The sequence below is a fragment of the Ylistrum balloti genome, unplaced genomic scaffold (genome assembly GCF_031769215.1).
Source record: "Ylistrum balloti isolate Yb309-2 unplaced genomic scaffold, AGI_CSIRO_Ybal_v1 Utg369964, whole genome shotgun sequence".
Taxonomy (NCBI): domain Eukaryota; kingdom Metazoa; phylum Mollusca; class Bivalvia; order Pectinida; family Pectinidae; genus Ylistrum; species Ylistrum balloti.
In genome coordinates, this window is record NW_026782060.1 from 289,598 (window position 1) to 305,731 (window position 16,134).

Below are 16,134 nucleotides of genomic sequence, written 5' to 3' on the forward strand. Positions count from 1 at the left end.
GTTTTTTTTTAATTCCCCCATTTTGGCCCCGAGCTTCAAGGCTGAGATTTACCATTTATATGTTCGACCTCCCCAAGGATGCTTCTAACTAAAGTTGATCAATATCCACTCAGTCTTTCATAACTAGCCGAGGGATTAATAGAGGGAAAAATGACGGACGCTGCGGTATGCAATCAGCTTACTTGGCCCTTCCCGCGAGGTGAGCTAAAAACGGTTGGAAAGTCGTTTACATTGTCATGTTGGTATTATCTTGTTGTTTTTAGGCATGCTCAAATGTAGCTACAAGAACTTTCAAATAGATATATTTCTTTTAAAGATACAAATGGCTCGTGTATGTACCTGCTTATTTACATTTCTAATCGACAGAGGTAAAAAGTCCAAGAATTACAACATTACATATATATGCAACAATTACCAGCGCCGTCTGTCAATACACTCCTTAATACGAGTATATGGGCACCTGTGCATATCCCACTGGTATTGAAAAAATGACATGAGGACTAGGAAAACTTTAAATCTGTATTACAACTTTGTACAATATGGCTATGAATGTATGATATAATGGTGTCTGAACTGATTCTACTGGTTCGATGCGTTTGACTCCTTCGACCATTTCTTGATGTCCGTGGTGCCGATATGCGACTCCCAATTCTGACCATCAAACGTCTCCACGACCATGTCCTCTATTGTACCATCATCTATACAGTGTGGACACACTCCTGATTAATGGATAAAACAATATCACAATTTTATAATTCTATATGTAAACAACACAACCGTCCAATATTTACTTTGAAGTCGTTCGATAGTGATCGTGTTACTGACAAAATACATCACTGACAAAATACATCACTGACTGATTACCAGATATTACTATACGCGAGATTTAGATTTGTTACCCGTGTGACATGATTTTTGTTATTGACGTACCGTACCCGTCCGGATTGGATCGGGGTTTGTAGAAGCTCTGGACTCCGCACACTTTGCAAAACATATGTTTGGCTTTGTGAGTGTTGAATGTGTACGTTGTTATACTCTCGGCACCCTATAAACAATACAATACAATTTACATTTGACATATACAAATATATACCAAAACGAGCTATTATGTATTGCCAATGTTCTTGGTAAATAGGCGTTTACCTTTGTTGGGCATATAGTCATACCTAATCCGAAGGGTTCAGACTACTGACAATTTCATTTTTGTCTTGGTATTGTCCGCGACCAAGACAAAAATAAAACCGGACTTTCCATACATGATACAAATTTTTTATGGTGCTGTACATCATTATGTTTTTATTTCAGTTACAAGAGAAGTGAACTACTTGATAGCGAAATTGTGTTTGACGTCTATACCAAACCCTTAACCTCAATACAGCTATTTCTCCTTAGCTATAATTTCTCTGAATACATGAGTTGGCAGACAATAATTGGACGATTTCTTAACCCTATAAATACCTACAAATATCACTCGGAGCCATCGCTATGATATTTGTCGTTTCTTTGCCAAAATATGCAAAGAATGTATTGTAAAAATGAACTGGCAAACATCAGTAGTATAGGACCGAACATCGACTCCGTGGACAAGGCACCATTTTTGTGAGATAATTCTATGTATGGGACAATATATGATATATCATACCTGTAAGACAAAGAATAACTTACCTGGAGAAGTTTAAATTTCGACTCCGGAACAATGAAATGTTTGTTCTGTTTCTTAGCACAGATGGAACAGCTAGATAAGAGATAATAAAACTCCAAGTAACAAATACCCTTGGCTGATTTTTTTTATCATTCTTCAACAATTTTTTATCTTAGATATCAAGTTACAAGTCTCTAGGGAAAAACCAATACGGAGTCAATTTTTATCATTATTACAATTCAGGGGTTTGTTTGATATTAAAATTCTCAAGAGCGCTTTAATACATATTCAATAATAATAATAATAAACCAGAAATATTTTCAGTCATACTTGCAATCGTATACGTGAATTTTCCTTGGTGCCATTACTTCAAATCTGACGGCTCCACAATGACATCCGCCGGTATGTTTCACATCGTCCGACATGTTTGGTACCTGGCTATATTATATAATACACAACGATACAGTGTTTGGGTGCCATGTTACTTTTTATACCACTTCTCCAAGTGATGTTACCATAATGAATTAATGATATCTCCAAATAATTTATTGATATCACCTATTTATTGTGGCGATATCACCCAAAATGTCTGAATATAGTCACCACCATAATGAATAAATGCTATCACCGATTGATGAAATTACTGATATCCCTAATCGTTTTAGTGTGGTCACTTCCGCAGAATTAAGAAGTAAAACAGCACCCAATCACAGTGGTACAAATTTTTATAGCAATGTTTTGCTCGTGACAACCGTCGTGTCAGTCAAGCAATACCAATGGGAAACACTCGTATTTAATAAATAATTGTCGTTAATTTTCGGACATCGTACAAAATTTGTGATAATGTGTATTTGATCTCTTAGATGTATAAAACATTTACAGACGAATTCTGTAAAACTTTATATCGTGTCCTGTATCATCAATTGTAAGTGTGCTACTTTTCCGTATACTATATACTATTTATCAACTCGTAAAAGGGATTATAAATATTTCGCCTTAATAAAGGGACAAAAGCCGATACGATATCGCGTATTTCTAATCAAGGAAGTTATTCAAGAATCGATAAATGAGTTATGTAAATATCTCGAGCAAATAGCATTACTACGGAAGCGTATTCCGGCCACGTTTTGTTTTATTTTATCTCGAAATTTCGAATTTTTAATTGAAATTTTAGCAACGCGAGATTTTGATTCGAAATTAGCAACGCGAAACATGTATTACACACACTGAAATTTACTTAAAGTTTCGGATTAATAGCTCAAAATTTTGCATTACTAACTCGAAATTTCGGATTACTTACTCGAAATGATCGAAATTTCGAGTTAAAATAAAACACAAAGTGGCCGGAATACGCTTCCGTACATTACCGAGTTGAATGTATTGGATTACACTTAAATAATTACATGTATTACACACACTGAATTTACTAAATTATGATCTCGGGTGAAATACGGAGTAGATCATCCATGTCAACTATTTGTGTTTTAGATTACATGTACCAGGCGACACTCGACAGTCTGAGTTATTTTTATCAAGCTTGACAAAACCAGTAAGCCGTGATATTCTTTAGAATGTCAGATAGCACGTCTTCTCCATAAGCTTAAACAATGTCTGATATCGACAATACAGTATCGTGTAGTAGGCATGTGTTCAACTATAGATATTGCTGAACTAACACTAAAACAGAATACAATCCTAAACAATTTGCTGGGCTACGTGTTAGTAAACACGAGAGTTTTTACCTGACACGCAGGAGTAGAAACTAGGTCGTGCCTCAAGGATTGAAGTAAGGGAAATAACTCTCGGCAGAAGAAGAGACCACAGGGAAAAATTAGTATTGAAATACATCATGTATGCCAACTCACTTCCACAGCTTTGTTGACGTAAACAGTAATTATAACCACTCGCTTTATAGCTACAAGACATAATAATTACTTACATACATTTTTCTCTAAAACAAACCTTTAAATTTCGGTAATTGAGACATGACCAACCTTGCGACATCGGATTTTTTTAAAGACAGCTAAAAATACCAGTACATTGTATATCGTAATTTGTGACTACAGTGCCGTTTCCCGTTTTCATGAATCTACATATGTGTGTATAAAGTTCTCATTCCAAGTTTCATAATTCTTGATAATTCCATAAGCTTTACTTATTTTGATACAATGTTTGATGCGCAACGTAGTAATCGCTTGTTGTATGATCCAAGTGAAACAAGGCGCTGGTAAAATACTAGTATCGGGACAGCTGTTAGACAAGTTGATCGATTGAACTTTAACCTTTTAGAAATTAACATCGATAACCCTTTTGACCCTAAACATGGGTGTCATTCGCACGACCAGAGACAATAATTGAAACACAACACTGCATGCAAATGTTATTTATTTCCATACATATAAAACAAGAATGTGGACTTTGGTTTTGTTACCAAGGCTCCGTCGATGACAACACATGTTTAACACGATGTCAACACCTTCCATTGATAGCGTCGACAAGAGATCGTTGGATCTGTCGCAGTTGATACCATTCTTGTTCGTTCAGTCCGTGTATGTTCAATGTCATAGAGTGAAAATCTGAAACGGAGGTGAAAAACTTATGTGTCGGTATCAATCAGTCGCACATAAATGTTTACTTCCGAAAACAACAGTATTTTGGAGTAAATTGTTGACATACAGACTAATGCTATCCCCTACGGTTAGTCGTAACAATGCAATCTCTGCTGATTGCTTTCGTAGGACGTGCTGAAGTCTGAAATCAGATCTTTTCTTTCTTCATAATTACTTTTTCTGATATCTCCATTTATACTACTTCGCATTTTAGACTTCACTTTCGTCAAGTATAGATCGTAAAAAATAATTACGTTCACTTCATTTGAAGATTCTGACCGTGCAATCTAAAAAAAACGCACAGAACGAATCTCCGACGACCGTAGAAATCACTTACTTATCATCACCGTAATTCAGGACAATTCACAATAATGACAACAAATTATTACTCATGCTACGCTACATTTATTCAAATCAACACTTACGGATGATGTTTTGTACCAACAGCAGGCGTATCTTGTCGATAGTTGGAACAGCCAGGTGACAGCATAGATGTATATGTCTCATCTTCCGGCACGTGGTCAATACCTATAGCAAGTCTCTGTCTATTGTTGGGTTTTGGTCCAGCTGAAGGGTTAGGTGTTCTGGGAAAATAAATTTCCTGTATAATTGTCCTGTTGTCGTTTCAAACACCGTGAGTAATTTTTCATATAAATTTATTTCAAAGACTATCGCTTTAAAACAACTTTGTCTACATTACACAGAGGTGATACTTTCTATCATCATTGTGTTACCCCAAATTATGTAATACATTTTGATTACGTTAAAATGATATTTCTTTCTTTTGTTTTAAATATATGTCTATTTCAGTACATACCTTTTATAATATCTCATCAAAATATTAAATATCTCAATGAAATATATTTCATTATTTGAATAAAACTAACTTGTCGCGTTTCTTAAAACTATATTTCTAACATACGAATAGCCCATTGTAACGAACAACAACTCTGGGTAGACACTGTTCATGTTTTGACCTGCTTATCTCGTTCTCAGTCGAAATCACGCTGGACGACTGGCAAGGCCGGATATATCTCTCGATGTTTTCCTTCAAGCTCGATATGATTGATCCTCTATAATTATTGTGTTTGTGCATGGTGTTTTCATGGTGATTCCTCGGATGCATATGAATGGACATAACATTACTTAATATTATCTAAAAGCAAAGTCCGGTTGTGCTTTCCGGAACACTCAATCTAATTACCCCAAAACCTCTTTCGATTTACACGTACCCAGGCATTTGCAATTTTGTATTACAGCCGTTTTACACCCTTGTTTCATTTTCATTCTTTTTTCTTTAAGTAATTGAACTGTGCACCGTCTTTCAAATAGCACATGTCGTCTCTAACAAAATATATCTCTTTCTCCTCATTATCAGATGAAAATGTTTGAAATGTGTACTATCCATTGAACGCTTCATTCATACCCACCTAGAGTATTTGAATACGTCCGTCCGATGTGTCGTAGCAGAAGTGGAATCTGTCCTTGCATGTTATCATGCGTCGCAATCAACGCCCACGACACGACATACAATTCTTTGACTGGAACTCCCTTTACTAGCGGTGCGGTAGGGTCATAGCGTTGTCCCGTTACGTATATGTAGGCAATGACCACAGCATATGGACAATGTTCGGTAAAGTTTTTCCACACCTCAGACGGGATAACAATATGACTTACATTCCTCTCTATTGAAAGCGTTATTTTCTGTAATATATTGCCTAGATTTTCGGCAAATAAGTCCAAAATATCGGAATTGATTGATCCGTAGTTCACGTAGATCTGCGTCAGACCGGAAAATTTGGACAACGTACTTACATACCGTGTGTGACGTATAGGCAAAACACTTGTGTGAAACAAATCGTCTGCAGATAACACTTTCAGCGTCTTCCCAGCGTATCCACGACCAAGCGATTCCAGTAAACGACATCCTTCGTGTAACGACAGCCTACAGGAAACGACACTGACGGTTTCCAGATACCGAAGTCGTCTGAACAATCTACATAAAGTCCCTATAACTTTATTTCGAGATATCCAGAAGTGCCAAGAATGTTCCATATCCATGTGATGCAACACAAACTTGGTAAGTCGTAATTTTGAGTCGTAAATCAGATGTTTTAGATAAGTTTCAGTTGCTAGCGCAATGACCTTGACCGATCTAAATGTTGGTTTTCCGAATGAAAGTTTAAGTGTCTTTAGGTGCTTGCCCATGGTACTGATGTACTGGCATTCACGCTTCGCCCTGTTTTCCGCCTTCAACCCCGTGAAATGTACCCGTCTGCGTCGCCATAAGGACGGCGTGTAAAACAGGTCCCTCCACCGTCTGCAGACACATGCCATGTGTAGTCTGGCCTCGTCATTAAGGTAGCCATATATTTGTATTACTAGAACGTCAGGTAGGTTTTTCCAGCTGTTAATAAAGACGTCGTCCTCTTCTAAATATTCGAGGCGGAGATCATCTTGTTTACCTGGTGCCGCCATTACAACCGAGTATTATGACGTGTTACGCAATAACGTCATAATTCACGGAATAAATGGCGCAAACTCATAGGATGTAAAACGCAACAAATTCTTAAAATAAATCATGAAGCAAAAAGGAACCCAATAGATATCACGAATAAGGTTATGGTTTTTCTGTATTAATGTGATTTTTAAGATGTACATTTTTCACGATTTATATTTCATCATCGAATAGATGGATATAACATTGCTGCAACATGTGCTGCATCTTTTTAACGTACGCATTGTAGTCATATAACATCATAATTACAACGTCTTCGGGTTTTATATAAACCTCAGAGATATTTAACGGTGATTGTATAATATCTTACGTTAATCATCAGCAATAATTAATAATTTCAAAGCGTCCAACTTGATTTAACACCGCCTGATTCATAATTTAAACATGAAGTTTAACATTAAAATAATTTTTATGTAAAACAAAAGGTTCCGTTTTTTTCTGTTTAAAATTTTTTTTTTCGATCTTTAGAGACATATTCTTTCTTTTATTGGTGCCTGTTGATCAACCCATGACCGTATAATAGCAAATCGTACTTCTGTAATTGAACCCAAAGCCTTCCTGATACGGGTGAACATTCGACTAAAGACACAAAGTTAGGCAGTGTCAAGGGAGGTATAGTATGTATAGTATAGATAAATGTTTCGTGGAGTTTAGTTGTAGACCAATATTTCCAAACGATTAGATGCTGATCGAAGTACGCATGGGCTTAGATATATATAAATCCGTGATGTACGTTTCGTGAAAGTATCAGTTACAGATATAAATATACAATGTAGATATGCGTCCTTCAGGTTTGCAGACATGCGGTGTGACGGAGTTTTCTCGACATTGCTCGGGCTTAAAGTTAGCTTTGAATTTTGTATTATAGAATATGAGAAGTGATAGACGAATAACCTTTCTCTAATTGAATCTATAGCCGTTTTATTGAATTTCAACATAAATTGACGAGACGTTTTAAAGTTGATCCAGTATCAATGTGTATATAAAATGACATTTCAAAGTTTGTCGAAAAGCAACGTGACACGCAGAATGACCATGGATGTGGAATCACCAAGGCACGGGGTCCTGTTTGTATTCTTATTTTACAAAACCCGATTGAACAATGGTGGTAACGTTGCTTAAATCCCCGAGGTCCTGTTGATATTTTTGGGTATCCAGATGTACCAATTTAATTCTTTTTTACAAGTATTAAATAATAACCTTTTTCAAATTCAATATACAACGATTCATCGAAGTGAATGCACGTGGTATTTTTGAAAACCAGTGAAAATAGTGAAGCATTTTTTTTTACCATTTTAAAACTTAACTCCGAAGATGTCATAAACTCTTGTAAAAGTGGTGGTGTGTTAGTCACGATTAGATAAAATCCCTTTAACACCAGTACACGATTCAAAAGGTTTAGGTGAATGCCACTATAAAAATTGGCACCTTCAACTACGTCTTGTTGGGTTCGAAAATTCTTTTGTCTTGGAAAATTAATCGTCAAAATATTACAATATAAGTTTAAACAGTATTCTTGTGGGTTACCACAAGCTGAAAGTCGTTATAATTTCAAAGAAGTACAGTAAATTTGGTAATTTCAGCAAGAATTCAATTTGGCTGTATTTTGGTCATTTATTAGAGTGAGAAATTATATACTCAATAACTACGTTACCGTCAGTAAATGAAGTGAATACAAGAAAGCACATATTACATGCTTGTAAACACAGATGACATTGATAAAGATTAGCTCATATTTATTGCTGAAGCTAATGTCATCCCTGTGAACAGGTGGCACCAGCAGGGAACACCGCCCCCAATACCCGACATACTAGTTCCGAAAAAATAACAAGTATACAGTTTTGTAGTTTCGGATGAAATACACTTTGGTGTTTTTTCCAATATTCCTTGAAGTTATTTGGTTTACAGTGTAAGTAAAGCATTCATTAATCAATAAACGATTGCCGAATTGCTGAATCTAAGTGTTCCTGTTGGTGAAAAATATTTACACAAAGCCAAATGAATGTGATTGCATGATTGGTTTATTAATAAACATGAAATTTAACAACATTGTAGAAATCAAATAAATTAACAACATTTTACAAAATATGTATACATCTAAAAACAGTCAACAACGCCATGGTCACTACCTTGTCATCTCCTCCGATCTAGATGGTGCTATATCATTAAAGTAATTATAAGTAACCTGAAAAGGGGAGAGGACAGCCACTGAAGTGGAATGAGGCCTAGAACCTAGCATCTTTTCTTGTCAAAGGTTCATGGAGTGCATACTTACTGGGCTAGTAAAGAGGAGAACCTAGAGGAAAATTGGCAGCTTCAAAGGTCGGGAAAGGACTGTAACCTAGACCAGGAGGAGAGCTTTCACAGAGCAAGATGAAAGCCAATGACCTAGAAGGGAGGAGGGCATTCACAGAGGTGGAAGGAGGGCATTTAGAGAGGTGGAAGGAGGGCATTCACAAAGATGTGAAAATGCTTAGGCAAGATATTCAGTAATGTGGGATCATACCTAAAGGAGGGGTAACTTTAAAGGGAGGATCTTGTCTAAAATGGTATGAAAAGTGTGGGATGGGTGACTATACGTAAATGGAAAGGTGTGGAGGGGAGTTGGGTGGGGATGAGTGTGTTGCATGTTTAAAGTAGGACCTGAAGTCTACAGAAAACTGACATTTCTTAAGGCATTTACATAAATGAGGAAGACTTTATAATAATAAGTAGGTTTTTAGTCTTCCTAGTCTACAGAGAAGGACATCCCTTGTAGAGAACATGGCTAGAGGAGAAGTACATTTATAAAGGTTATGATAGATGGTCTGTTTACTTCAAACATATCTTTTTTTTAACTAGCTGTCTTTTACTTTTTTGACTGATATTGTTCTATATCAGACTGTGTTTTCATTTTCACATCTGATTCTTACTCATTTTCCATTTTGTCATTTTCCACTTCTTCTCTTTCACTCCAACTCATTTTCTATCTTACATCTTCCGTTCTCATATTCTCTCTATCTAGCATAATTGCTAATGTGTATTGCTGATTTACCCATATTGTTCCACAAAGAATTAATTACACTTATTATCATCTTATATACATTTGATCATGATTCCATACATCCTGGATACTCAAGGGGTAACAATCACTTTTGCTCTGTCCATCCCTGGAACATTTCCTGGCAAAACTGAAGGAACATGCAAAGTAATCTGATTGGTCTAAAGTGGGTTTTAGAAGGAAAAAATTACCTATCAAAGGTTAATAGCTTCTTTGAAGATTACAAATGGGTGACACCCAACTTCAAAGCTAGTACAGCCTACAATTGTACTGTCATGTGACTGTCATATTCGTTTGATGTACATCAAGAGATCAAACTTTTCTTCTTGTCTTATACACAAGGTGTTTCAAGTGAAAACTTCTATTTGTTCCTGGGGTACAGAGAACGATAGTGAGCAGTGCCCTTGATTGAGGATGGATTCTACACAGAGATGTATAATTTGACATATGTAGCACGGACAAAAGCCTGTTGAAGTCCAAAGGACATCACTGTATTGAAAAGCTCAGAAGGATTATATCAACGTCTTAAGGAGATTGCTGTCCAGGCATCATCAGGACAACTCTGTACTTTTATCCTCAAGAGATCTCTGTATTGACATCTTCAGAAGTACTGACATTTGCAAGAGAACTCTGTACGGATGTCTTCAGAAAATCCCTGTCGTCATCCTGAAGACATCCCTCTACAGACATCCTGAGCTGATCTCTCCTCTGTCGTCCTCAAGAAATCACTGTATTGACTAAGGACATTCCTGTAGTGACATCTGAAGAATACACTTGCATTGTCATCCTCAGGAGATCCTCATACTGTTATTTTCATGAAATCGCTGTACTGTCCTTAGGAGATCCTGTACCAACGTCCTTAAGAGATCATGTACTGACGTCCTTAAGAGATCCTGTACTGACATCCTTAAGAGATCCTGTCCTGATGTCCTTAAGAGATCCTGTACTGACGTCCTTAAGAGATCCTGTACTGCCGTCCTTAAGAGATCCTTTACTGACGTCCCTAAGAGATCCTGTACTGACGTCCTTAAGAGATCCTGTACTGATGTCCTTAAGAGATCCTGTACTGACATCCTTAAGAGATCCTGTACTGACGTCCTTAAGAGATCCTTTACTGACGGCCTTAAGAGATCCTGTCCTAATGTCCTTAAGAGATCCTGTACTGATGTCCTTAATAGATCCTTTACTGATGTCCTTGGCTGATCCCTTTAAATGTGTTCTTTTGTTGATGATAAGGTGCTGTCAGTATTTGGAATGTTCCTTCACAAGGAAATACAAGTCAGCAAAAAAAACTATTGTACCAAAGATAAGTCCTATAACCATTTGCTGAAATAAAAAATATATAACAGTACAGTGTATATGGTAATTTGCATTATACAGTGATTAAAAGTTCAGAGATTGCTTGACAAAAGTTTAGTCATAGACCTTTAGGCAGCTAGTTTATTGTCAAATGTAGAAATAGGTATCGAGGATATTTTTCCAATCCTTTTAACTTTTTATGCTTATTTTGGAATTAGTAACAGAATTTCTGTTTTTGAAAATATTTCAATAAATTAAACACATAGAAACCCAAAGTCTGAGAAGTTGTACAAGAACAGGGTTTTAAAACTTTCTGAAGAAAAACATACCACCATCATGGCATGTTTTGATCCACCAAGGGCTATTTCTGTGGCTTTGTATCCAAATGCAAATGCTCCTCCTACAGTCACGACAAAGTTGACCACGGACCACATCTGGGAGTTCATAGCTTTTACTAGAAGGTTAACAAAAATGCACAAATTCAATTGACTATGAAATTCAAAAACAAAAGAATCAAGAATAACAACTTCATTTTTCAAATCGTTTACCATAAATAAAATTTTATCAGATTAATTGAAAGGAATTTGATGGATGACCATTCAAAATTTTAAAGAAATTTTAATAAAAACCAACTTCCACTCAGGATTAAATTATGTTGTGTTTACAACTCATCCATTTGTGGATTACAAATACTATGATTTATATCATGGCAATCGTCCTTTGTCAAAATATAAGTATTGAACAATAACATCTAGTGTCATATTACAGGGAGGAGTATATGTGCTTCCCTTCTTTTTTTTTAAAGAAACAGAAATTCAAAAATCGTAAGCATTTGTACATTTACATTGTGTAAAGTTCCCTGATTCATGTCAGAAAGACTGTCTCGAGCTTTTAGGATTTGTAAATGTTATAAATCAGATAAAGTATGCAATATTTAATTTACCATATTCATATGAAGGTTCATTAAAATCCTTTAGCCTAATTAGATTTCAGTTCAGACAAGATATTAAAGATGACTGTCATTACAAATGTTTGTTTATTTTTACAGTTTGTTTTTAAGTTTCTTTTTTTTAATATTTGCTATATCTTTTTAAAACATTAATTAATTAGGTACAACAACGATTTACATATACATGGTAACAAACTTATTCTCACTTCTATTTACTACATAGTTACACAGATGCACCAATTTTTACTTATAGTACTATGAAAACAGTATGACATTCACATACAGGACCATTACACTACACTGTATATCACATAGAGGACATACATATAACAGTACAACATAATAAGTTAGAGGAAAGGAGAACAGACAAATAACTATAAAGAGGAAGTGCTTTGTCAGTTAGGATTGGAAATTTCTATTTTCAAGATTTCAAAAATAATTTGTTGGCTTTTCTTCCTCATCAACTGATTTTACCCTTGATCTAATAAAACTTCCCTTAAGTTTGTGTTGTCTAATCTTTTCTTATTCCTGCTTTTTTCATCTAATATTTCAATATTTCAAAGTCTACATTTACCTGTACTTCTAATAACTATATTTTTCTCCCCAACAAATTTCTTTCTTAACTTGCTCTTTTTTTCTGGAAGAAGAATGTGAATTCCCCCCCCCCCCTAATTCCCATTAGTAATGTTTTCAAATAAAGTTGACTATTTATTGTAAACTGTACATAACCATCTAAAGTATTATCAGTATTATCTAAGTTATATATGGGGAGAGTATATTGGTTTTTGATGTCTAAGGTAAGCTTTTTAATTACTGTAAGATACTCTAAATCATGTAATGATGCGTTCTTAAACTTCCATAAAACTTTCCCTTTTTAAAACCATTAAATTTTAAAGTACTAGGCAACAAATTGTCTGACACCAAAAAGCAACATCTAATCATGCTTGTTTTCTAACTACATGTAACATGTACGTCAGCCTCCCCGTACACTACACATTGTCTACCTGCCCCACAAGTGACACTCATCCATCACAAAATGGGCACACAATGTACATGTACCCATGAAAAAATGGAAATAATTTCTTGTAATAAAACTTAAGTTATCTCCCTTAGCTGCAGGCATTTTCAATCTATGCTGCAAACCATTAAGTCTATTCTGTCGTGAGCTCTACACATTTTCTAGATAATGTAATTAACCAGTATAATTTTAACATAAAACCAGTATCATAATTATGAAGTGATGTTTTACATTGCACCTTTTTGGCATTTCTTTCTTTTAAAGATCTTACCTTCAGAACCAATGTTCATTTTATCCATGTCATCTTTTTGCTGGAAAAATAAAGGGGTCAAACAAATGAATCCTAACTTTTTAAAGGTTACGTTGTGTACGAAATGTTTAATATGAATACTTCAAACCAGATTTATGTTGTGTGTGACATATTTAATATGAATACTTCAAACCAAATTTATGTTGTGTACGAAATGTTTAATATGAATACTTCAAACCAGATTTATGTTGTGTATGAAACGGTTAAGATGACTGAGTATTCTGTGTATGGTATGTTCAGAATGAGTGTACAGTAAAGTGTGTTATAGACTACCAAATATTGTCATGTGTGTGCTTTCAAACAACTGAATAAAATATAAGTTTCAAAAGAGACAAGAAAGATCTAATCTTGAGATTTAATTCAATGTAACCTGTAAATGCTAATATTTTGAAAATGAAAAATGGTATGTCAGTATTCTTTATTTTCAGTGTTAAGTGAACAAAATCATGCCATAAAGAAAATTTCAAACATAACCATCACTTTAATGTATCATATTTCCTGTTCTTCTGTTTTATGATACTTACAGATTTGTCTACATTTCTTGTCATTTCCTTGTATCTCTTGTTTTCTTGTTCTGCTTTTAATCTCTGTATTCTCGCTTCAAGCTCTGGATTCTGTAAAACATCAGACTAAGTACAGATATCTACAAGTACATGTATATATAAGTAAAAGAATAGTCAGAAAACAATGGTCACCAATGTAATTCAGCTTCGTCCAATGTTTAAAACCAAGCCATCAAGCAGCAATTACTCATATAAAATAGACACTGATGACACTACATGTTTGAGTGGATACTGATGACACTACATGTTTGAAAAGACACTGATGACACTTCATGTTTGAAAAGACACTGATGACACTACATGTTTGAGTGGATACTGATGACACTACATGTTTGAAAAGACACTGATGACACTACATGTTTGAAAAGACACTGATGACACTACATGTTTGAGTGGATACTGATGACACTACATGTTTGAAAAGACATTGATGACACTACATGTTTGAAAAGACACTGATGACACTACATGTTTGAAAAGACACTGATGACACTACATGTTTGAAAAGACACTGATGACACTACATGTTTGAAAGGACACTGATGACACTACATGTTTGAAAAGACACTGATGACACTACATGTTGAGTGGATACTGATGACACTACATGTTTGGGTGGACACTGATGACACTACATGTTTGGGTGAATACTGATGACAATACATGTTTGAGTGGATACTAAAGACACTACATGTTGAGTGGATACTGATGACACTACATGTTTGAAAAGACACTGATGACACTACATGTTTGAAAAGACACTGATGACACTACATGTTTGAGTGGACACTGATGACACTACATGTTTGAAAAGACACTGATGACACTACATGTTTGAGTGGATACTGATGACACTACATGTTTGAGTGGATACTGATGACACTACATGTTTGAGTAGATACTGATGACACTACATGTTTGAGTGGATACTGATGACATAACATGTTTGAGTGGATACTGATGACACTAAGTATACTTGTAACCATACCCATATTAAAGGTCACATATCTAAAGAAATATTGGTTGGATAACAATGGCTAATTTACTTCACTGAGGTGCCATGGTAACCATCATTTTGTAAAACTTCAACATCACATAAGAATTAAGCTGTAAATGATCATTAAGACATGAAGTGAATACTGTCTAGTCAAATGTATCAAGGCCAACAACCTACAAATAACTGTATAAAGACATTAATGACCAGAATTGTTGGATGTTTGATGGCCAGCAGGCAGGAAGCTAGTATATAACAAGCTATCTATCAAGTATGAAATTCAATTTATCAATAATCATGATATTTCAGCTATCAAATCTGTTTGTTTGGAAACATAATACTCTCCTTGAAGGGTGCTTAGAAACTGAAGTATGTTAAATGGTTTGAGGTCAAGTCTCTACTTTTTGTAGAGAAATTCACAACACATGTACTTACACGAGGTGGAAGTTTGACACAGGGAAGACATATGTCACTGTCTTGTAAAATTTCATGAAGATAGCGTTGTTTGTGACCTGAAAATATATTTCATTTGTTGTTAAATAATTAAATGTATGTAAAATACTAATGTCTTGTTATGGGAAAACACATCATATTGCAGTAAGAATTTTGGTTGTTTATATAACTCAGAACGGAATTACATTGAATATTATAAGATTACTTTGTGGAAGATTTTTTTATATTGAAGTACAAAGCACAAGCTATATATATATAAGTTATATATTTAAATTGCTAGACTGGAAACCATTCTTTTTTACAGGTATTCCCGAATATTTCATGTTATATGGCAAAGTTTCAATGAGTTGTTTCCCTTCGACTGTCACGTTTTTAACCCACGTTACAAAACGTTTGACCGTGTTATAATAGTGGTATCATAATGATCGATACGAGGTTTACCATATTTGATATTTATCTTGTATAATGGATTGCACATTAGTAAGAACCAAATATATCATAGCATCATGTGATAATGATAATAATGTGATGAAACAAGCACCTGCTATTTTGTTTCTGTTGTGTATGTCTCTAATCACTCTAAACGGAATACTATGTCGGTTTTTAAAGTTGTTCACATGATCTTCGGCATCACTCTGAACTCCATCGTCATATTTTAGTGAATCTTTCAAGAATTGTAAAACAGAATCCGTGAACAACACTTCAGGCTCCATTTCTAATGTTAGACAAACCGGAAATA

At 35.1% G+C, this 16,134-nt stretch overlaps 2 protein-coding genes and 1 pseudogene across 2 annotated transcripts; all 3 read right to left on the reverse strand.

The window, feature by feature from the left end:
• Positions 1–547: 547 nt before the first annotated feature.
• LOC132547614 (centromere protein V-like) lies at positions 548–3,416 on the reverse strand. The gene is made up of 5 exons (XM_060211398.1): positions 3,385–3,416; positions 1,973–2,080; positions 1,666–1,735; positions 931–1,045; positions 548–719 (listed from the first exon to the last, which is right to left on the reverse strand). Exons 2-5 carry the CDS (start codon positions 2,065–2,067, stop codon positions 580–582), a joined length of 420 nt encoding a protein of 139 aa, XP_060067381.1. The 5' UTR covers positions 2,068–2,080; positions 3,385–3,416; the 3' UTR covers positions 548–579.
• A 695-nt stretch (positions 3,417–4,111) lies between these two features.
• LOC132547621 (F-box only protein 39-like) lies at positions 4,112–6,729 on the reverse strand (annotated as a pseudogene).
• Positions 6,730–10,190: 3,461 nt separating this feature from the next.
• Positions 10,191–16,108, reverse strand: LOC132547606 (transmembrane protein 199-like). The gene is made up of 6 exons (XM_060211390.1): positions 15,937–16,108; positions 15,378–15,454; positions 13,910–13,999; positions 13,347–13,386; positions 11,438–11,562; positions 10,191–11,135 (listed from the first exon to the last, which is right to left on the reverse strand). The coding sequence occupies exons 1-6, from the start codon at positions 16,106–16,108 to the stop codon at positions 11,052–11,054; spliced, it is 588 nt and encodes a 195-aa protein (XP_060067373.1). The 3' UTR covers positions 10,191–11,051.
• Positions 16,109–16,134: the final 26 nt, after the last annotated feature.